At 38.3% G+C, this 23,980-nt stretch overlaps 2 protein-coding genes across 4 annotated transcripts in view; one reads left to right on the top strand and one right to left on the bottom strand.

The window, feature by feature from the left end:
• Nucleotides 1–4,417, bottom strand: part of COL4A3 (collagen type IV alpha 3 chain) — a 56,160-nt gene extending 51,743 nt beyond the window's left edge. For 2 of the 3 annotated variants that reach the window (XM_032119538.1, XM_032119539.1), the window contains exon 1: nt 4,292–4,416. In XM_032119538.1, the coding sequence (XP_031975429.1) occupies nt 4,292–4,372 (81 nt within the window). In that variant the 5' untranslated portion in view covers nt 4,373–4,416. Of the gene's footprint in view, nt 1–4,291 lie in introns of all 3 variants that reach the window. The other variant, XR_004242089.1, reaches the window with a different exon arrangement.
• An 82-nt stretch (nt 4,418–4,499) lies between these two features.
• COL4A4 (collagen type IV alpha 4 chain) overlaps nt 4,500–23,980 on the top strand; it is a 66,612-nt gene continuing 47,131 nt past the window's right edge. The window contains 6 exon segments of the mRNA XM_032119540.1: nt 4,500–4,639; nt 8,404–8,586; nt 10,516–10,555; nt 12,409–12,486; nt 21,659–21,793; nt 22,693–22,737. Of these exon segments, the coding sequence (XP_031975431.1) occupies nt 8,531–8,586; nt 10,516–10,555; nt 12,409–12,486; nt 21,659–21,793; nt 22,693–22,737 (354 nt within the window). The 5' untranslated portion in view covers nt 4,500–4,639; nt 8,404–8,530.

Below are 23,980 nucleotides of genomic sequence, written 5' to 3'. Positions count from 1 at the left end.
TTCCTGGTGTGCATCTTCTGTTAAGTGGTGCAAATAGCAATAAAAGCAACAGTAGCTGGTTCAGAGAAAGCTTATTGCACAGGCTTTGGTTTCCCCTGATTTGAAAGGCTCTGGGATTTCACAGATTTAAAAAAAATTAAAGGTCACTTCTTCCTGCAGCTTCCTCCAAAATAATCTGTGGAAAAATGCAGCACAAAGCCCTAGCTAAAAGGTCTTCACTAAACCAGGCAAAATGGAAAACCTGTAAAGCTGTGAGACTTGTACCCTATCACGAAATTGCTATGACAAATAATGAAAATGGAACTAAAAATACATTAGGTGTGACAAAATGCAACTTTTTCAGTGTGACTATGAGGGACTGGGGCTGCAAACAGTTAAGGAAAAAGCCTTTTTGTATTTCACCTTCCTCCTAGGCTCCTGCAATCCATGCCAACATACTTCTAGTATTACTTTGTTGGGCAGTAGGGTGAGAATGTGACAGTAAAACAGATGACCGGACATCCCATACTAGTTGCACTTAATAGCAAAGTATTTTGTTTCAAAGATCTGTTACGACAAATCTAGGTATCGCAGAAGATATGCTAGCACAGATCACAAATAAAATGCTTCTATCTCTATGAAATGCAAAGCAGTGAAGAAAGAACCAGTGTTTGCCTGCCTACTCTAACAATTTTAATGGTATTATCCAGCCAGCAAAATAACTTGAATTATAGGCTTTTGCTTAAATATGTATTTATCATGTAGGTTTTCTAGAAAAGGCATCAAGTGTCAACAGTTCAATTTTCACAGGTGTTTACTAAGGTCACCTAAGAAGGTTCATCTTTCAGTTGTATGATGCAGCACACACATAGGCATACTTCACATTTCTTGGCCATCAGAGCAATGTGCTGTAAACAAGCAGAACTCCATCAATTTTGATGCACAAACATTAGGGTAACTCTGCTAATCTATGCTAACTCTCTTGGCCCAGTAGGAAAAGCCTTGCTCTGCAGTGCTGTGACATTGTCCTGTTTCTCTGTGGAGGTGATGGCTGAATTACAATAAATGTAGAGGCAATCAGGAGCAGAACAGTCTAGCAGTTGGACCCAGTTATCAGAGTAACAGCCTCCTTGACTTTGGAGCTGGGAGCACATTAACCAAATCAAAGAGGGCACTGCACAAAGGACTTGTTTTTTTAACACACTCAGTAAACTCCCTTGTATATTCAGGTGCACATCTTCCCTTCTCAGCTGCTTGTGCAGCAAAGAACCTGGGCGCTTTTGAAGGCTGCCAGAGAAGGAACATTCTCACCATGATGCTTGGTGCCTCTAACACTTTGATTCCTGGTTAAACTAAGCCTGCATCACATTCTTACCAGCCTTGGAGATGGCCATGGGCTGAGCTAGAACATTTTCTCCTTCCAGAGCGATGTATTAAGATCTACTTGTGACAGCAATATAGGTCACATATAATCAAGAAAAAAAAATTGCTATTAGGAAGCAAAGAATACTTGTTTTAAGTACTTGTATGCAAATTCTAACATTTTTAAGAAATGAAATTAATTGTGACATATGAACCCTTGCATCTAGTAAGAGACAACATGTGTGAGAAACAGGATGCAAGATCCTCCCAAGTCCTACAGTCACCCAGTTTGTTATGTCTCCTCCTTTGCCACCAGTGCACGATGAAAAATATGAAGTGTCATAATGGAGGCAAAAATATAATAAGGTGCTGTTAATTTTATCCTGTGAGCTAACAAACATTGCAACAGTATTTACAATACAAATTAAAAAGTGGTAGTAAGATGAGGTGCAAGCAAGTGATCTTGCTCAAGCAGAAACTCTTACTCTGTTCTGAACAAATACTAACATGATGCCAACATAAAAATGATCAATGCCACAAAGCAGCAGTATGGATTCAGTACTAATGAACTTGAGCAAGATACTTTTCCAATTAGGAAAAATTGAAACAACATGTCATTTGAAACAACAAATTTCAGGGAACATTTTTAGATTAGTGTTTAATTTGAAAATATACAAGAAGTGCATAAATGGTATCAAAAGACAGTACACACTTAAGGGAATTAATTGAATTGTACATTTGCATCAAGGCACTATCAGTTCCAGGTGCTGTTAGACAAAACTAAGCAATGAAAAAGCAAATCCTTTTTTCTTCTGAGAGAAAAAAAAATATGAAGAACAGGAAGAATCTTGTACCCTGTGAAAATGTATTGATGATGATGATGATCACTATTATTTTAAAATATTTAAATGAACAGTGGAAAAATCTGAAGAATTATAACACCAGTATTTGAAGCCAAGGAATACATCAAAGTAGCTGAAAAGCCTTTGACATGGGAAGATGCTACTTCTGCTGAGTTTTCAGAAGATGTGATTAGAGCATGCTAGTGGCCAAGAATGCAGACAATAATACTCCCTAGCAGGTGCCACAAAGTTGTGAAGAGCTACAAGGACTAAAATTTGCTGTATAAACAGCAGCAGGCATAGGTTAATAATTTGCTTTCCTGTCTTCAGGAATAAGCTACACCTAAAATTTTCTATGTTGAAACGTTTTTTAATTGATGCAAACAGCAGAAGTATTGCCTGCTGGTCAAACATAAATTTATTTTCATATGAAAGTTTAGCATAATTTTAGAACATTAACTATACCTATTTCTTTGCAATGAACAGTTTAGCCAAGATGCAATGATTTATCAATTATTTCACATCAGTTACAGTAGCCACTGATATTTAATTAGGAGTTTAGACAAAACTGCCAGAAGAGAGGCTTAGAAAAAGTGTGTGTGGGGGGGGGCATTCTCGGAACACAGCCTGTGCTTGCTAAAAGCCATCCAGAAGCCCATATGATGATATCCACCTCTTCAGAGCAACAAGGGCATGGGGTGGCAGGTATCAGCAGAGGAAGAGGAGAATGGAAAAAAACCCAGCAAACTGGACAGAAGAGAGAGACAGGTCTTCAGTTGTTAATCTTCCACGTCTTGCTTTACAGTAAGCATCAGATCTAGATAGAGCCTGAAACAACTGCAGAAAACACATACTTTGCAAATAGATCTGGTACCTCTGCTCTACGTAAGAACTAAGAGGTATTTTAATTCCGTGACAAATAAAACAATTAGATCTTTGTTAAATGACTGAACTTGACTGCCAGTCAACTTAGAGTGCCATGAAAAAACCTAGCTTATTGGGTGAGGTGCTTATGCTGTTTCCAGACACTACCCAGAATGGGTGAGTGAAATAGCTTCATGAGTTTAGAAGAAACATAATTACTAATTAGACTGCTTCAGATAATTATAGCAGAACGTGGCTCTGCTTTAGCAACAACAAAGTACAAGATCACTATTTTTCCTTATAAAGGTGAACTTCAAAATGTTTTGATAGGCAGTAAAGATTTTCATGTATAGCGTTAGAGCTTTACTCATACATGCAAGGAAAAATTAACACTGTTGACTATTACAGGAGAAAGAACTTGAAATTTACTAAAACTGGCATTTTCTTGTGCTTTAGATCTATCAGGTATTTTAAAATTGTCAGTTTCATGTGTTTGATGGTTACCAGAAATTTACTGAAACCGGCACTTTTCTGTTTGGTAACTGCTAGAGATGTTGAGAGCTACACTGACCCGTGTACCCTCACAGCTGACTGAACTTCTCCCAACTGAGAACGTACAGTCCAATCGTTATAACCAGACACTGGAGAAAGACTCAGAAAGACTACAATATGATCTAGGAGAATTTATTAACCAAACGGTGATGGACACTCATCATTAAGCCTGAAAGACGACCTGTAAAATGATTTTGTCATGAAGGTGGCACAGATGGTCCGGACGGCAAGTGCCGCTCCGGAGGTGTTTTCCTCGAGGACCATCCACTCCCACACCGCTGCGTCCTGGCCGTCCACATCCCCTGCGCCGGCAGGCCGGGCCTCCACAGCCGCTTCCCGGGCGGGTGGCGGGACGGAGCCCCCATCCCACCCCGTGCCGTCCCCTGAGCTGGAAGGGCGGGAAGCTCCTGAGGCCAGCGGGCACACAGTGCCCCGCGCAGCGCCTTCTTTGCCATTCTCATCCCCGCCCCGCAGCTCGGTAAGATGTACCTCACCTCGCCTCGCCCGGGCGCGCGTACCTGGCACGAAGGAGGCGCATTATTTGAAACACACGCATTCACCTTTCCTTCCTCACCAGTGGCCAACGCAGCGCGGTGGCAGCGGGGAGCGGGGGCCGAGCCCTGCTCTGCCCCAGGTCCTGCCGCAGCCTCCGCGGCACCCCGCGCCACCGCCCCGTCCCGGAGCTCACTCACCTCCGCCGCGGCGCGGCCCGGCCAGAGCAGGGCGAGCAGCAGCACCGGCGCCAGGCGGCCGGGGCAGCCCCCGCCGGCCATCCCCCCCTCCTCGGCGCTGCCTGCGCGGCGTCCCGGGGCACTTCGATTCTGCCCCCCGCCCACCCTCCCGTGGGTTTTGGCCTGAGGGTTGCTGCTCTGCACCCTCCTGAGCGCTCCCTCGTCGCGGCCCCGCCTCTCCTCCACCCCCTCACCCCTCCCGCGCGTCCTGCCTTGGGCACCGCTGGCAGCCGCCACCTGCCCGTCCGTCCGTCCTCAGCGGGCATGGAGTGAGCGAGGTGTCGGGGGCTTTTCCGCCTGGGAGCTGAGGTGAGCGCCGCGGACGGGCAGCCCCGGGCGGAGGCACCTGGCGCTCCTCGGGACGGGCAGCGCGCTGAGGGGCAGCCCCGTCCCGGGACAGCGGGAGGTGTCCCGGGCGGCCGGCTGGCTCCGTCCCCCGCCCGCGCCGCCGTGAGGGCGCAGGTGGCGGGCGCCGCCCGAACGGCCGGGGCTGCGCGGCGGGAGCGCGGCCGGGGCTGGCCCCGGGCACCGCCTGAACAAGGCACGGGCTGCGCTCGCACAGAGCGGGGTCGGCCCTGGGTTCCGGCGGGGAGAAGGGCATGGTGAAACCGGGCTAGAGCGAGGCGGTACCGGGAAAGGCGGCGGCAGCACCCAGGGCCCCCAGGGCCATCCCGCCGCTGCCGGAGCGCTCCCGGGCACGGACGGGAGTTCCGTCAGCAACGCTTTCCGCTCCCTCGAGCGTTTTCTTAATAAGACAGAGGAGACTCCCAGAGGGATTTATGCCCCACCGCATAAATGGAAAGCAGCGAGAAATGTTTCTCCCCAGGCTTTTCACGTAATACGATACAAAGTTTTTGCGAATGGAATTGTGATATGTAGTGTTGACAATGTGTAAAATTTACCACATTTATGTTATTGACAGAAGTGCTGCATGCTCAAGGTAACCTTTCACCAAATAAAGTGCTGTTTTGAAAAGGTGCAAACTTAGAAAGCATGTTGGCAGTCCCAGCCACAGCAACTTTACCTTGTCTGTAGTGTTCATGGATGCTGTACAGGAAATCCCACATTACAGGTTTTTTTAGCACTAGAAGTGATAAAGCAAAAGCAAGTATATGATATGTGTATATAAATCTAGGAGTACTCATGAAATACAAATCTAAAGGCTTTCATGAGCAGAAAGCTAGCCACAGAACGTTGTAAAACAGCTTCTCTGACAGGCAGAAGAGTAGAGCTGGATCTCCATTCAGTAGACCATACTGTCAACCTATGAAATCTGCTGTGAAAGCTGGTTAGTAGAAGCTACTTTTCCAAAAAGTTCGGTACTACTAGTAAGAACATGCCTCGGGAATAGGTGAGCATTATGTTCAGTACCAAATATCTTGTACATAGAATCATGTTAAAACAACTTGACTCTAAAATATCCAACATCTGTGAGAGCAAGCTGGTATGGACAGCAAGGTATGGAGAGAAAGGAAAAGAATTCCCCCGTTTTCTGGCCAGATTGATGGTGACCATGTAGAAGAAATAGTATCCACTAGTGGAATTTAACATGAGAAGTACTGGTGTTAGAGAGAAGGTAGTAGACACTCATTTATACAAAAGTCGAAACAAAAGGTGCAGAACCTGTCTACGAGACAATGAGGTCAGAGCAATAGAGACTACAGTGGAAGACGGTGTGATCAGTCCTCTGAAATTATTACAATTTCTATGCAGAGTGCCCCAGCACATGATTGGTTCCTTTGGATGTAATGAGAATACAGTTAGGACTGCTCCAATTTTTTATATCTCAATAACTGTAGCTGTGTGTCTGCCTCAAACTATAGCTCATGTTCCACGGTCTTTAGCAGAGTTACTGAGAATGAAATTTTCTTGCTTCTCAATTCTTGTCTAGAAAGTAAACATCTAGATTATGTTACAGTGCCAGCTTTTCCCCTTCTTTTTTCTGAGGCTGAGGTGAGGTTTGGTGATCTCATATGAAACCTATTCCTTTGGTGGCAGTGAGTGTGCTATTCTGGGTATATTTTATTGAGGTAACTGTTGTGATTGCTTCAAAAACATAAAACGTGACAATTTGACACATCAATCTAGACAACACCTTGTATTCTTTCTGTTACTGTATTAGCTACTGAACACTTCAACTTGTTTGGAAAACGATGGGGTTTAAATAGCCATGACAAAATAACAAGCAGAGGGTTGCAAGTCTTCCACTCATGCATTAAGTATTATTTTAAACTGTGTCAATGAGTTGGATGAAAATGGATCTTAATCTGAAAATAAAACTTTCACTGCTAATACAAAGCGAATGTACCAAATATAATTTTCTTTTTTATTTTCTTCTTAATTTTCAGAAGCTGTTTGGATAATTAAATAATGAGATGGCTAGTGGGCAACAGGAACACATTTCTGCAAAGTCTAACACTTTATGACTGGCTTGGACTTTCCATTCGAGGCAATCAGTCCCTGCAATATTGTATTGCCTCACAATTTTGCTTATATTGTTTATATTACTAATGTAAAAAATCAGTGAGGTAGGAATGCTGTTGGAATATTATTTTTTTATTAGGGATGTTGTTATTTTTTTCTTTTTTTACAGATGGGGAGCTAGGGCACAGCAAGAGTGTAAGAATTTGACAGATGAATGGAGTACTGTACAATACATGTAGAGAGTGATCTTGCAGCATGGATTGGCTGCCTTTAGGCTATTTATTCATCAGTCAGTGCACAGCAGCTTACGAAGTCTCTTCTTCATACTGTGGGATTTGGATGTACTGTGCATACACACAGGAGTCAATATTATTTATAGATTAGTTCTGGTTAAAAAGATGCCACACTATCTAAAGAATAGAAAGCAATATGGTAATGTTTCAAGAACTGTACCCTCACATGTTTAACAAACACATGGCTGCTGCCTGAACAGCTATCAGAGAGCAGCCAGTTTGCTGCACTTCACATCCTTACTCCTTGCTCAGGAGCGGACTGTCTTTGCCTACTCAGGAGACTTCTCCAAAGGAGGCAAACCCCTGTCCATTCACTCTAGTCAGTGTTCAGTCTCCTCAAAATGATTTCCCCACATTTGGAATACTGGAGCACTAAAAAGCAGAAGCCTGTGATAATCTGTGCTAACCTAGGAGAAGCCCAGCCTCTTAAACCCTCAGTCTGAAATAACCAGTGTGACTCATTTGCCAGACATGCCATATTACAAAGGATTGCAGCTTCTTTTTTCATTTGGGAGATATAAAAGTTTGTACATGACCTGGCCATGTCTCTGGATTTGTGAAGCTTGGGTTTACAAAAAGGTTGGAGCAGCACATAAAACTGCTGTTGGACATAAGTCATAGGTTAGGGATGCACTATGTATGCAAATTATGTATTATGTATGCAATTTATGTATGCAAAATTTGACTGTGTGGGATTGTGGAGGCCGCTGGTCAGTCCTGCACACAGAGCTTCCAGCTTCCTAAATCCTGGTAAAATCTGTAGAAAAAATGTTCTAAAAATAAAGCTAAAAATCTCTAGGTAATGATTGTCATCTGTCCATGCATATGGGTAGAGCTCTTAGATGAAAATGCATATGGCTTATTCTGCATTCAGAGTGGTCCTCCTTTGCTCAGATTCTGGCATAGATTGGTCCAGCCCAGTTTGCAAAAGCTGCTGCTGCTAAATCTGGTCTTAAAACTATAGCAAATACTTTCTTGAGGATTTGTGTTCTAAGGTTCATTGGGTTTTTTACTATAGATAGGTGTTGCATCTTTTGTCTTAATGCCTTTAACTAAAATGGTGGCTATGAAAGCTTTTTATGAAATAATGATGCAAGATGCTCTTTGTTCATTATTTTAAACACAGAATGAAGACTATCTTTTCTAGGCTGAAATCTTGTACCCCTTTTTATGTTGATCTGCAGTTTCATTATAGTCCCCTTGAAATAATTGGATTGCTGATAAAATAAAATGTGGCCTGAATAGGAAGAACATAATGTAATGCCAACACAAAGCTGTGCCGTGTAACACAGATAAATGGTTAAGACTTATTTTTGGTTATCCAGTAATTATTCACGTATATTTTAATATAAACAGGTTCAGAGGGGAAAACAACACCATTATGGAACAGTGTTTATAGACCATCCATGAACAGAAGGAAAGAGAAGACCTGCCATTTAAAGAAAAAAAAAGTGCTGCATATACAAATCCTCAATCAGCAGGAATGGCATTAACAAAGGATTCATTTGAACGGATTAAATGGCTTATCACAGCTGCCTGGTGAGTTTTACAGATCACTACATTTTTTAACCAGATGCACTGAGATATATTCTTAGCTATCAATTTAACAGTAATAAGAAATCAGAAGTTAAATAATTTGTGGCCTGTCATAAATTTGATAAGCCTGTGTGATAATTTATTTTGAGCTCAATTACTGGTCTATAAGTTTATACCACTTGAATTTCAGGTTCTATGCTATTTAAGTAGTAGGAAACAGGAACTATAACTCTGAGTCTCTCCAAGGCAGCTCTTCTTGCCTTTTTTCTGCATTATTTGTGACTGACTTACCGCTAACAGTCTCTGCTGAGTCAATTACATAGGGAACATCTCCCTGGCTTCAGGAGGCAGAGGTTTGGAAATGGCAGAGAATCTGGTAAACACATGCCTGCTGTATGTGGCTGGAAAAAGGGGGGACTGCAGCACCATGTATCAAGGAAAACATAATCAGATTTCTATTTCACTTGTGCAAAAGCTTCATGAGAACTTGGTGTTTTCCTAAATAAAAAATAACTCACAGCTGGTCAACTTTGGTATGGGAATAAATATTTACAGGGACTGTCTGTCGAAGCAAAAGTGGCGTTAAATTATTAACAATCACAGAACAACAGTATTACCTGCTACCTGGTTGAAGTGTTCCTGTGAAGTTAAATCCTTCCAACACGAACTTACTTGATGCATTAAACAATGAACCACTGGTATGCAGAAGACTTCTCCACCATTTACTGCTGTAGCTGATCATCTGGCAGTTTCACATTGTTTAATCAGTCCTTCATTTCATATTTAGCAAGGGACAGCATCTTCTGTCTTCAGTTGCTACTAATTATTTTCATAAATATTTTGTTGCAGTAAAATCTGTATTTGAAAATGAGTAGCAGGCAACACAGCTGTAAAAAGTATATGGAGTAAATGTACATAAATGGCTAAAACATGTTAATGCTTTCAGTATTGAATTTATCAGTAAATATCAGATCATATACAGGTTATATTATTTCCAGTTTAAACTATGAATAATTAATAATCAGGGAGAGTAATTGGGGGTTTGCTGGCACAGTTCTTAGTGCTTCTAAGAGTTGACCATATGACTAACACAGAAAGAACAGAAGTTGATCTCAATAGGGAATTTTACTAAATGCCCATTTAGTAAAATTTAGTATATTTGCAAAGTTGGAGTAATTTTGATATAGGCTTCACTGTAGCCTGTAGAATAGTACACAGCAGTCTGTATGCTATGGCTGTGTCTAATTTATCTTTCCATATAATGAGTAAGCACCTTAGCTCTTAGTAAAAATAATATTAGCATTAATAATAATTAAAAGGAATGTTTATTTCCTGTATTGCTGCAGAATTTTTGAGCTAACTTTTAATTTTAGTTTATTCTTTTTTTTTTTTCAACTTTACAGTCCATCACTAGCAATGGTTAGCATGGAGCTGGGCTTCCCCAGAAGCTGCTCTGGAATCATGTGGCTGTTCTGAATGTGGCTTTGCGCTCTGCTTTCTCTTTCCCTCTCTGAGCAAAAGAAAACAGCACCAGCTAACTCATTTTAGGGTAGATGCAGATCATCCCCATCTCTACTCAGTCTTCACTTCATGGTGTCCATGGAGAAATCTGTCTGGAGTGGTTCCTCTCTAGCCCTTTGCAATTGTGGGATTGGAAATAGGTTACAAGGGGGAGTTGTAAGGACTTTTACGTACTCTTGTTCATGCCTGTGTGTCTGTCTTCAGTCTCACAAACCCAAAAAGACAAATATTTACAGCACAGGCTGGCCATTTCTTGATGGTGTGTACCCCTTATAAAAATACTATATAGGCACCCCAAACAGGACTTCATCGTGTGTTCACTTGATCACTTCTCACTTTCTACAGACTAAATTTTTGGGAAGATTTGATGTTATAAGTTTAGTTTTAATTTAATTTTTTCTTTTAAATCAGGTGGATACTGATTGTTTTTTCAACTCAAGAAATTGATGGGGTAAGTGACATTAATATTTGCTTTAGAGAGGTGAGTGATAGGATGGTACAGTTCAAACAAGTAACACCAAATGCACCAAAATGACCTCTAGTTCTGTGGGGAAACTGTGATGTTCCTTTCTGTATTTCTGCAATTCTGACTTTCCTTTCTGCTACTCAGCTTATCTATTTTGCAGTTTTATGCTCTGGAGTTTCTTAGATTCTAATTCTGGCATCTTTAGGTGCTCTTGGAAAGCTGCATGTAGAAAACCCTTCTTGTTCACTGAGTCTGTCTCCCTCCTCATAAAGTCTCTTCGATGGTTCTGCATTAGGGCACATGTCAATTCTAGCTTTCAAGCTCTGCTCTCTGTGTTAGCTTAGATCTTAAACTGGTTTCCATGGACATTCCCATCGCTCTGAAGCCAAAATTTCACATATAATATAGTTTCAATATCTACTTTATTATCCTCTCTGTACTGGCCTTCATATAACCCTAATGTTTGCAATGCCCTCACTGAAACTTCTTTCAAGTCCATCCTCTTTGTATTCTTTCAAATATTTAGAAGCTCTTTTTTGTAGAGGCTTTTTTTTAAATTCTCAAACTCATGCCTTTTTATTTTATGTTGAAAATGGACATATTTAAAAAAAATAAATGTGTTCAATCAGAAGAAAGGGTAACAGTTCTGTTTTTGGAAACTTGTACTCTATTGACATTCCAGGAGAGGTAAGATTCTAACAACTCGGTGAGAGACTAGTGTGGAGTGGATTAGTAATTTCATGGGAAGTGCAGTGTGTGAAAAACAAGTAGTCTGTGAAAGAGACCATCATACCCTCATGTTCTGAGGTTTGGGAATTCCAGATATTTTAAAAATGTTATAGATAGAACAGAATTTTTCCTCCTTATCTAAAATTTGTCAGTGTTTACTCCTTGAAACATTGAAGTATGAGCCTTTAGTGTTCTGTTGGGTATTAAAACCAGTAACAAAACAATCTTGACCTTGATAATAATGAAAACCCACACTAAGGAAATACTTTTTTTATCACCATTTACTTGTTTACCTACATTATTCTTAAATCTTTTACTTCCTTGTTAAATATTTTTTAAAAAACCATCTTTTATAATTTACAGTTTTACTGAAAAAATAATGTTATTTAGTGGACATTCCAACTAAGTTTGTAAGTGCATATGATGTGTGTTTATTACTACATTTGGGAAAATAGAAATGAATAATGAAATCATGTTCACTTACCACACTAGTGAATTTACTTTTTGTTGTGTTTTCATTTCCCCTTGAATATTTTTTTTCTCATTGCAATTGATGAAAACAAAGCAGTCACTTCTTTGCTGTTAAGAGGACAATAACAGAAATTTTTAATACAAGAAAGAAGTAAATTCATAGTAGGCAATGCATAATTACACCATGTGTATACTTTGTTTCACTTAATAGACAAGAATTAAATTCAAGATTTTATGTCTGAATGAACTTCTTGCTCCTTCACCTTGTTTTGCCTTTTATAGTTTCATTGTAGTTAAACATTCTCATAAAATAATGTGATGGGTTACAAATTTCACATTATTGCAAATAAAATTCTGATTCTGTTAAAATGTATTTCTGGGTGCAGCTGGTTTCCTAAGTTACATTGGCTGTAATACTTAGTGTTATGTAACATAACTTGTAGTTAAGATCTTCCACCTTCTACAGCAACAGTAATAAGCTTTTACTTATTGCTTCTACCTTGCCAGCATGTTTATGTTGATGAGAGATCTTTAGCCTTGAAAATCCTCTAATTAGCTAATATGTCCAGCTGACAATATTTGATGGAGTAATTGTTGTCTGTTGTGCATTGATAAATCCATAAACTTTTAATTTTTAGGGAGGATATGCATATATTGATCCATGTGGGGGACAGGATTGTTCAGTTTGTCGGTGCTTTCCAGAAAAAGGATCAAGGGTAAGTGATGATTAGAATGAATGACAATTACTGTTGTAAATACTGTTCATTTTGTGCACATTGTTGTTCCTGAAAATCAACATGGTTGATAAATCACTAAACCAAAATTCAGACACAAACACATCTGACAAACTAGCATAATTCTTTCACTGGTATCAAGTACAGCTGTCACTGAAGAAAGTTGTTCGTAAAGAACTTTGTTTGTAAACTGGATTGGTACTAATTATGGTGCCTTTTTTGTATTTAAGGATTCTATGAGATCACTCTAGGAGTTAGACAGATGTAATTCCTAATACATGTAAACTATAGAAATCTATGCTTGTTTTCTAATAAGAGGCTGCTTAAGAGAGAATGTCCATGCCATTCTCTAGGTTTTTGAGAACTTAGTTATTTCTTGTTTGGGTTAGGTGACTCTGAAAATGTTTGCAGACTTTTTATTTTACTCACTTAAAATACTAACTTTAAAAAAATCTGAATTGTCTTTGTCATATGAATAATTATAAAACAACTCTAAGGCATTTTCACATTACATGCTAAAATTAGTAACTGTGCATGTTGCTAATTGTTAATTAAAATATGTCCTGTGAAGACTTTTATCTTGGCTGTTCTTTCTCAGAATACATCTCTATATAGAGATAGCAAATAATTTAAATGTTGTGTGAGGAAAAAACTTATATATATATATAAAAGTTATATACATATGTATATGTATGTATGTCCTGATTGGTGATCAACTGAAAAATTGTCAGTGATGAAAATTGTTTTCTACCAAAGTACTAATGGTTACGTTTAGGTTTAGAAAACTTGAACATGGTGGATCAGTTTTGGAAGAGCCACATGCCCGATTTCTTTGTGTACAACCTGAGTTGCCAGAAAAGCAAGACACACCTTTTTCTTCCTGTGCTTCTGCAGTTAGCTGCACGCTTTGCTGTGTCATGATCACTGCCCTGGTGTCCTTGGATCCTATCCTAATCCTCCAGGATTATGTCTATGTGAAAGTCCCCCATGCTGTAGGATTTTCATAATAGAGGCCTAGGATGCGTATATCTCTGTAACACTGTGCTAACAAAGGGCATCCCAGGAACAGTATTTTGACTGGTACCACTGCAGTGTCTCTCAGTGCTACTGAATAGACTGTTTTGGATATCAAAAACCTGATCTGAAGTGCCATTTAAAAACAACTGACTTTCAAACTAGGGGGAATTCCCCTGATTTGGGTTCTCATTCAGTAGCCTGGAAGTTCTGAATTACATGCCCATAATCAGTCAATAATAAACACCTCCTGCAGTTGTTCTGGCTCTTTCCTAAGGTGTCCTCATCACAGGTAAACTGTACTATGATTCATGCATTTGCAGTTAGATTTCTAAATAATTCCAAGGAACTGGACCTAAGTGCCAAATAGAAGCGTAATAAATATTTCAAAATAAATTTAATGTTGTTTTGCAAATGTAAATTTGCAAAAAAAAAAATCTGAGAATTGTACCATTTTCTGAAAAAGCTCTGAAATAAGGATGTACATGTACCCTGATGAATAATGGGCAAAGTATCTCCAATGTAATATGAATATATATTTAGTATAGTCAATTATAGTAATCCATATGCTAGAAACAGAAGTATTCTTCAGACCCTACATGAAATATAGCTTAACTAAACACTGCTTCACATAGATTACTGCACATATTTTCTATACTAATATATGGTGATGAATAATTTTCTATAGGATTAGTTAATCTTGTCTTTCATCCTACAGTTCTTTTGTTTTTTAAAGTTTGCTGTGTTCTGCTTTTACACTCTGACACACTAACTTTGCTCTCTGAGCAGCTCTCTGAGCTTTTGTGGAGACTACTCATTACAAAATAAAAGATTTGTTTATCTTATTGCTAGCTTCCTAGAATGTAAAACATCTGCTTTATCTGCTTTTCTGTCTGAATCCTGCTCTGAGTCTGGTTCCTCAGAGTTTTACATCTTCCTCAATCCTGTCTCAAAAGTGTAAGAAATAAATGATCATTAAAAGCCTCTGGCACTGTACAGTACACAAACCTAAATATTCAGAACTTTTGGTATTATGACTTTGCCTTCTATTTGCCCATTTGAAAATATTTTAAATTTCAACATCAAAAGCCTTCTTCATTATAAGTAGACCTGATAATGATAACTGAGGTTTTAGCTATGGAAAAGCTGACCATGGGAATAAGAAAATGAAACTGCAGTGACCAGACTTGAATGTATTGATACTGGGCAAGTTTAAAGAAAAGTAGAAGCAAATAGCTGAACTTTCATTAAATATTTAAATAAAACCATTATATCTATACATCAGTCACTCTATTGAGTTTTAGAAGAGCTTGTGTACCTGTCCTTTTATATTCTCTCAACCATATGTAAGTCTGTGCAATAAATAGATTTGCACTCCTATTCATTAGCAAGAAATCACTGTCTGAAAAAACATTTTAGTCACTACTGCTGGTAGTATATCATTACAATTGTCCACATCACAATGAAATTTTCTGTTCAATTGGGATTACAATCTTTTTGGAGTTAGTCTTACATTATATTGTTTATCTTTTGATCTTATGTCACAACTCAAAAGGACTCTTTCTTCCATAAGACACCATTAAAATGTGCTGCTAAATCTCTTTGCCCATACTGTGTGGTACCATACCTAGAGATTTCAGAACTGTAGAACAGATAAATGAAGCAAAACATCATTGGTGAAAGTATATATGCCAGTACATGACTTTTTAGATTCTTTTTCCCCTCCCCTCTTCCATTTTGGTAGGCCATAAAGTCTGTGATTTCAATTTTCATTAGAGACCTAATAAAACCTTTTCCACCATTTCATCCTCTTTTTCTGCATTGGAAAGTTGTTTCCTAGAAAACTCCTGCAGTGTTGTATCACAGGCTTCCAAAAATGCTGGCTGCTCTAATAGAATTTAGATAGTTAAAAAAAATGTTTGCAGTTAGCACTGACCAATTGTAAACCTGTCCTGTGCTGACCCCAGAGTTTGATCCTATTCAATTCCGTTGGCTTTGTTTTTAGTTAAGTAGATTTGGGAAGCAAGCATCTATTCATGACCCAACCTGCTCTGGCTTCTATGGGATCATGTGAAATGCCTGGATCAAAGTGAATAATAAATATAACTCAGCAGGACCAATGTTTGTTCTTTTGCAGATGAAGCAAGAGGCTTATTTTTGTCCTAGTGTAGGGGAGAATGCAGCATCTAAGAGGAGGGTTTTACACTGTCTGACATTTCAGATATAAGGAGTAAGCATTCACAAGAGATGCTGAGTCACTTGGGCATCACAGGTAAGTTAGGAAGTCAGCTGCTATCAGTCAGTCACTGCAGGGCAAGAATGCACCGTCCTGGGGTAAGAATGAGGAAAGTTACCTGTGAGTTAAGTCAGTCCTCTGGCACTGCTTCTCTTGTAACATCTCCTCAGTAGATCTTGTGAGTTGCCAAATTGCCTTAGTAGGTTCCATGGGTTATGTGAGTTCAATTTACAGCACAGTGTAAACATATTTTAAATGTTCTAACTGTGAAAATTGTGCGAATTCTGCCTGTTTTGGGGAGTAAGAGGCATTTATCAAACCACACTTTTTTTGCATGTCAGTATGCAGTGTCAATCTGTCATTCACATGGAATACCCAGTACTTGTATTTGAATCTTCAAGTTACACACTCAGGAAATAAATATGTAAAATCCTTCTACTTGGTCTCAAATCCACTATCAGAGATATATGTACACTAGCATCTGAGGAAATCCAGATTTCTCCCATTATTTGCCTCTTACCTGTTGATAATTTTTTTCCCAGTACATTAGTTTTAAGTTTTAAAGCAGAAGATTCCTGAGACCAGTTATACATTTCTGTAACATCTCTTTTGCATTTCACTTACATTCACTGAGAACCATATTATGTTTTTCTGTAAAACAGACTCAGAGAAATGAGACCCCTAAATCTATATCTGAAGCAGACCACACTTTTTTTTTTTTTTTAACTGGGCAGAGGAATAGGCAGTTCTCTGACTCCAGAAGTTAGGATTTGAAGTGGTAGGGAATGGATCCTGCTTACCAGAATGTGGAATAGGAACAGAAACACTCCAATCTGTAAGGAGAATAACACCAACCACTGTAAGGTCTCTTTGAGGTTGTTCTTCGTATAGGATGCCCAGCTACAGCATCTGTAAATTAGCATTTTTCATATTAGACATTTTAAAATTTTTTCAAGTTTTGATCTCTTTAAATTATCTCTCCTTTTGTTCTTGAGCATTTTTCTTTTCTTAATACTTTTGGTTCCCCTGTCCTACTGTACTGAAAATGGTGTTTTTTCTCAGTTGCTGCAGATTGCCAAGCTTTTCCACATCAACCAAGATAAAACTCTGCAAAACCATTCTTTTTTATCGGTGGCTTGTTTTAATAAAATGGTTCAGAGCAAAACTCAATTTTATTTTACTAGCTAATCTGATGTTAATTATTTGTGGTCTACGATGCTCTATTTGTAGCTCTCTGCTTTCAGCCATTAGCAGTTAAGAGTTTCAGTGCTAAGTTATGTTTTGTTAAGTTTGTTTAACGCAACAGTGACACCCACTGGCTTATTGGATAGTTTTTCTTTTCATAGTCCCACAGGGTTAAAACGCAAACCCAAGTATACATTGTGAATAATGTTTTCAGCACTTCATTATGATTTGTCTTGCTTCTGTGAAGTATCACCGTGAATACTAAGCTGCCTCATCAGGTATTTTGTTCCTGTAGCATATTATATCATTGAAAAATATGATGAGAAGTTGCCAAATTTTCCAATAGTTTACAGCATGGTTCAGATGTTCTTTACAAGAAAGATGGAGAGAGACTGTTTACAAGTACCTGTAGTGACAGGACAAGGGATAGTGGCTTCAGGCTGAAAGAGATTAGGTTTAGGTTGGATATGAGGAAGAAATTCTTTACTGTGAGGGTGGTGAGGCCCTGGCCCAGGCTGCCCACAGAAGCTGTGGCTGCCCCATCCGTGGAAGTGTTCAAGGCCAGGTTCAATGGGGTTTTGAGTGACCTGCTTTACTGGGCAGGGGGTTTGAAACTACTTGATCTTTAAGATCCCTTCCACCCCAAACCATTCTATGAAAACTCAAGCTCTAAGTATTATTACTGCATTTACTTGGCTAAAAAGCTATGAAAAAGAAATTTATTAATTTGGTCTATTAAGGACAAGAGACTGGATTTAATGCCAAATTGTATGATTTTCAGATTTATCTCATCTTAATCTAAGTTTATATTTAGAAGAGGGTTTGTTTTGGGGTTTTTTGAGCCTTGACTTACAGTGAAAATGAGCTTGGTCCCAGTCTTACACAGTGAGGAGTAGAATCTTCCCAGAATGGACACCCCTCCAAGCCCTGGAAGCTGTGGCTTTGCTTTGTAATTGACCAGCTCTTCCAAAAGGGGAGAGGACATGGGTGGAGCTTAGAGTAGCAGTGGATGCCCCCACCTCACTAAGCAAATTACAAAATAAAATATCTCTCCAAATGCCTTTGTGAGCACTCCTCTCTTGCCCAGAGACTGCTTTACTTTCCTTCCTTGCTCTGTCCTGCTCCTGGTGAAATGAGAAAGACTGGTTACAGTCACAAGCCAGAGACCAGTCCACAGTGGAAAGGGTTGCTGTATTATTTGCCTACAATCTGTGTGGAGTTGCTGGGCATTTTCACTTTTGTTCTTATAAACAGAAGGTAAGTGCATTTCACATATCACTGGTATATCTCCATAGCCTGTAACATAGGGTACTGCCCTAATTGAAGGCAATAACTGGGCTTCTTTTGACTTTATTGATAGTAAGAAGCAAGACAGAATTCACTCAAGTAGCACAAAGTTTTTTTATTTCTAATTAAGACTCCTTTAAAACATTGTATTGAGAGAGTTAAGTGCTTAAGGCACTCTCAAAATCAGGTACTCTTCAGTCTCAGGCATCAAAAAAAAAGTAATTCCAAATAACCTTGTCCATTGCCTTTTCCAAACAGTATTAAATGTTTTGTTGCATGATTCTGAAGTATTTGCAGTCTTAGTCTTGGGAAGCATAGTTAATTAAAAAAAAATACAGCCTTGTTTTGCCTAAAGTCAATTTCTTACTGCAGGTCAAGCCCAGGATATGCTAAAATAACAGATTGTAGTCTTGGCATGGGTAGTTCCTGACCTAGACAATTAACAAGGCACTGAAAACCTAGAGGAATTTATTGGCATCAGATGGCAGAGCGGGCATAATATTCTGTTCATTTTATCTGAGCTAATTTGTCATTTCCACATGAGCATGACTACCTTCATCCTCTTTATTTTTACAGCTGTCCTGAGACTGTAATGCTGTGGTAGTCACATTGGATGGGCACAAATAATAGATGTGATAATAGATGTTATGACATGGTATCAGTTTGGTCTTAACAAAGCTCCCAGTCATTATCAGTCTTTGAGCTAAAAGAAAGAGAGAGAATCCATCAGCTTCACATGGCATGCTAAAGTTGTATCAGCTGCCAAACCCATTGTGAATTCTGAATTCAGTGACTCTGTTCTATGACTTCACTACCTTCCACTGAAGACCATGGAGTCAATTAAATTCACAGGGTAGCAGCAGATGAAGACATTTCATCAACCTAAAGGACTACATGTCCTGGAAGTGTTTATTTGTTAATTATGATAACTACCGTAGAATGCCTACAGTGTCTCAGCTTTTTTTCTGAGTGCAATAAAAATCATGTTTCTTAACTGTCCAAAGGATATAACATGTTTTGAAAATTTTCAACTCTTGAATGCAGAGTATATACACTATTAATTAAAAATCTTGAAGTTGGTGCAGAAACCTGTTGTCAACAAAATGCATTAAAAGACAAAGACATGAAAAAATTAGTGCAAAATATCTTATGCTTTTCTTTTCTTGTTGACGAATGATGCGTTTGCAAGGTGATAGCTAGTTTAGAGTACTAAAAAGCCATACCACCTCCAGTAAAGTTAATGGTTCAAACAGTTGTATTTTATTATTGGTTTCATTCATTTCACTTGTACTCAAAATTATGCTTTAATTAAAATGGTTGTCCAGTTCTTTTTTTCAGCCAAGTATTTAAAGGGCATAATAGCTGCCTTAAAAGTACTTTAATTAATAAATTCATTCTAACAGAGAATGTGCAAGGCACTGCTGGTAGACAGGCTGCAACTGTTCATGCAAGCAAACACCCAACACCCAGAATCCTGACTGTCCATTCACTGTTAACAAGGATGCAGAATCGTCAGCTTTTAATACCAGGAGCCCTTAATTTGCATAATATTTTACACTGCTCAAATTCTGGTATCAAGAATATTGTAACTGTTAGAGAAGACAACATGCTGATTCTGCCCTGGAATTTTTGCCAGTGACTTCTCTGGAAGCAGGATCAAGATTGAAGTGAGAGGAACGAGTAAAGATAAATGGAACACGAGTCATGTGAGAATTCTTTTTTCAGGTAGTCCTTATTTCTAAGTGTAGGACTTCTCTTCCTACCCTCTGGACTAAGTTCCTGTTCATAGCTTAAGGGCCAGTGGTCATCCAGTCCTACTTCCACTGTGGCATAAACCTACAGTATGTTCCTGTCCAAACATGTAATAAATTATCTTCTCTGTTGCTTTGCTGATTTGATTGAATGATGCATACCATATATTTTTTCACTTCTTGTCCGACTGTCAAATCACACTGATTTTAAAAAGACAGGTAGAAAATAAATAAAAAGAGGCTTAGGTTCCTGCATGTAATTCACAAAGGAAGATTTTGTCCAGACAGATTCAGCCTGCTGAAAAGTTTACACTGAGAAGCAAGCATTCAGTTCTTTTGTTTCCTGAAGCTACATATCTTCTTACAATCTTTCATTTCCATCTTTTTTTTTCCTTCAATCCATTCATAGAAATAAAGATATAGTGTTTTATTTCTGTGAATACTGAAATATCTTTTACTGCCCTCAAGTGGTCCTAAAGCCATATGGTTTTCTCAGGAATGCATGGGGCTCCATTTTGCTCTCTTTTAAAATACTGTATTATAATTAATTATAATAATTAATTCTATACTATAATAAATTATTAACTATGTATTGATTATATATAATATATAATTAATATAATTAATTATAGTTATAATACTTTATTATAATTAATGAATGAAATCTGGAAAGAAAGCAAAACAGTTTTCAGTTTGGAAACAGAACAAGTTACAGGTAAACAAGGATAATGATATAAAATGAAAAAGATGAGTAAGAGAAATAAAGTCCTATAAATATTTAGATTTTTGTAGGGTGGAAGTGTAGACAGCTCACATGGGAAGCCTGATTAGAAAGGTTGCTTTATTCAGCACTTTGAATATATGATTGAATAGTTGTTTAGCATCACAGAACAAAAACTGCAACAAATCTGTAACAACTCCACACCAGTGCTATGAACTGAAAAATGCAGTTGGCATGGGAAGTAATTTTGCTTCAGGAGAATATATATTACCTTGGAAAAGTTAATAAAATCTGTGAAGATCATCTGTATGGTAATGAAGGTACAAATACTCAATTTAGAGCCTTTTTTAGATAAGTTACATTCTTCAACCTCCCAACCCATTTTAACACAGTCTATTAAAGTTGATACTTTTTGTAAATATGTTGGCTAATGACTATTATTTTTTTTCTCCAGGAAACTTCACATGTTTTAAATGAGGCACTAGGATATGAGAGTGATTATGAAAAATGTGAGCTAGAAAAACTTAAGATAATTGGCATATTGAGACTTGAAAGAGGGAACTCTCTTGGTTTGTTCTAATTGTGTACAAAGTCTCTTTGTCTAAAATGAGTCCTCATTTTTCTGGTGGGAAAACACAACGCTCATCGGAGTCCTAGGCTTGCAAAAGGTGATACTTATATTGGTGGAGCCAGGAAGATTTGCAGTTTATCCCAGCCATCTCAGAGAGGTGGTCTTGGAGATCTGATGAAGGTGAAAAGAAATTATTGCCTTGAGCAAGTTGTTAAACTTGTAGGTTGTGTTCCTACAGCACCTAACACATGGGACAGTTCTGCAGGCTGTCCAGCAGCTGTTTTGAGTCATGAATATTTATACATTGTAAGCCTTGTTTTATCCACAGAGTCATCTCTGAATTGCTGTGGAGTTTACAGCAGTAGTCATTCACTTTGGACTCTTTTCAGGGTCAGCCTGGTGAGCTGGGAGCTCAAGGTCCAATTGGGCCCTTGGGATCTACAGGACCAGCTGGTCTGCCAGGGGAGAAAGGACAGAGAGGTGAGAATGGGCAGCCTGGGCCAGCTGGAGAAAATGGTGATAAGGTAGGAAACACCACAGACAGCTCTTTTAGGTGTATACAGTATGTAATGTTAAATGTTGATAAGTGAAACAGAACCTGAATGACCAAAAAAACATTTGCCAAACTATACTCTTGCTCACACAAAATTCTCACAGAAGTTAATTACATAAAATTAATTCTTGAAAAAATATTTTAGGAGATTTTTTTGCTGTGGATTGCAAAATTAGAATTGTCAGAAGACATAAAATATGATGAATAGACAGACTCTGATTGTCACATACGGTGTCATCCCCTTAACCTCAAAGAAGGTGTAGAAATGTAGAGTTGGAGGGAGCAGTATGGTGCTTTTAAAAGCACTGCACTAAACAGAATTTTATTACCACTTAAGAGAGTATAAATTGCAGTTCAGATTCCTGTTTTTCATATCTGTAAAATCCCTTGGTCTTGGTACTTCATATTAGTTTTAATGGTCTAATTTGACTGATCTCAGAGGGTGAGTGAAATCACTAATGTCAGTATCTAGCACAACTGAAATGTAAATGCTGTAAGCAAAAATTGCGCTGCTGGTAGTATCAAAACAGGAGCAGGATTGTGAAATTACAGACAGAAATATTTTATAAGTTACAGGCAAGTTCCCCTTCTCTGTAATTTTATAATCTTTGGAGAATGAATGGCTATTGAGTAATAGACAGTTGTCCTGTACCATCGGTTACATGGGTAACTATTGGCACTAGTCTTCTGCTAAGCCCATAGAAGTTTTTTTCAGATACTTAATTTCTGAAAATTATGGCTTTTGATTCATATGTCAAACAAGCCTGGTTTTTTGTTTCTTGCTATATAGTACCACATATTCTTGTTTTTCATTATTTTTAAGAGTTAATGACTTCATCAACTTTGTTTTTTCATATCACCTGTTTTTAGGGGCCAACTGGAGTCCCAGGATTTCCTGGTTTAGATGGTGTTCCTGTAGGTATTAAACAAATATTTCTTTATAAAAATTACAGTTCCTATAAATTCATAGCAAATCCTATAACAGAATAATATATTCACTAAATTGTCTGGCTTTATACTTATTGATATAATTTCTCTCACAGAGTTACATGTTCTGCAAAAATGTAAAAAAACTAGGTTAACTTAAACTGTGTTTACTATTGATAACAAATGCCACCAAATCCCAATGAGATAGGTACAGAATGTTCATGCAGGAGTGGGGCAGTGAAGGCAGAGACTACCCGTGGCCACGTAGCATGTGTCAGAGCTAGGCTTGAAAGCAGTGTATTTCTTTTCTCAGGCTCTCTAACAGACTGTGGTCTCCTTGTTGCATTCTTAACATCTCTGAAAATATCTCAAATGATGCACTGGTTTTTGTTGATTCTCATTTTTGCTGGTAGTCCTTTTGCAGGAAAACTCCAACCACTGAGTCCAGTAATTTTAACCTAAATAAGGACTGAATAAGCACAGTGGGTCCTAAATATATCTTTATAAGGATGTGATTATATATTTTTACGAATGTCTTCTTCAGTGTGAAAATTGGTGAAATAATATCTAGATACGGAATTTTTCAAAATACTCTACTAGAACTGAATTCCTGTGATGTTACTAGTTTCATATGGATCAAACAAAGTTAAAACGTTTAATTTTGAAAGTGAAAACAGAACCAAGAGCTGAGTGGGTGTTGTAGCATCTGCTTGTCAGCTGTCCACATTTGATAGTGGGACTGTTGCCAAAATGTCTGATAATGTAGAGGTCACAAGGCCAAAATTTGGCCCAAAAAAAAAGAAGTGTTCCCAAAAAATGTATATTTTTTTTGCAAAAAATGTTAATTTAAGAACAGTGTCCACAAATTAGAATGAAGAATTTACAGACAGGAAGAAGGCAGAATTGACAAAAGCATTTCAGGCAAATGACCAGGATACTTTCTTGACGATTTTTCAGATTGCCTCCCAAAAAATAATTTTGAGTCAAAATTAATATTTTTTCCCAACAAAAATCTTTAATTCTGTGAAAAACCGTTTTTGTCTCCAACAGGAAGATCATTCCAAGAAAAATTTAATTGTTTTCATTGTCCAGTTCCTAATTTTTAGTAGAGCTAAGCCTTATATGGACACTGGTTAGCTCTTGCTAGGTTAGAAAAATCACTATCTCTGTGATTACTGTGTGCCTGAGTCAAGCTGTGTCCCATTTTTCCTTGTTTTATCCTAATGATTTA

Source organism: Corvus moneduloides, chromosome 10 (genome assembly GCF_009650955.1).
Source record: "Corvus moneduloides isolate bCorMon1 chromosome 10, bCorMon1.pri, whole genome shotgun sequence".
Classification (NCBI taxonomy): Eukaryota; Metazoa; Chordata; class Aves; order Passeriformes; family Corvidae; genus Corvus; species Corvus moneduloides.
Note: the sequence above shows the minus strand (reverse complement) of the source record. Positions and strands in the feature narration are given on the sequence as shown.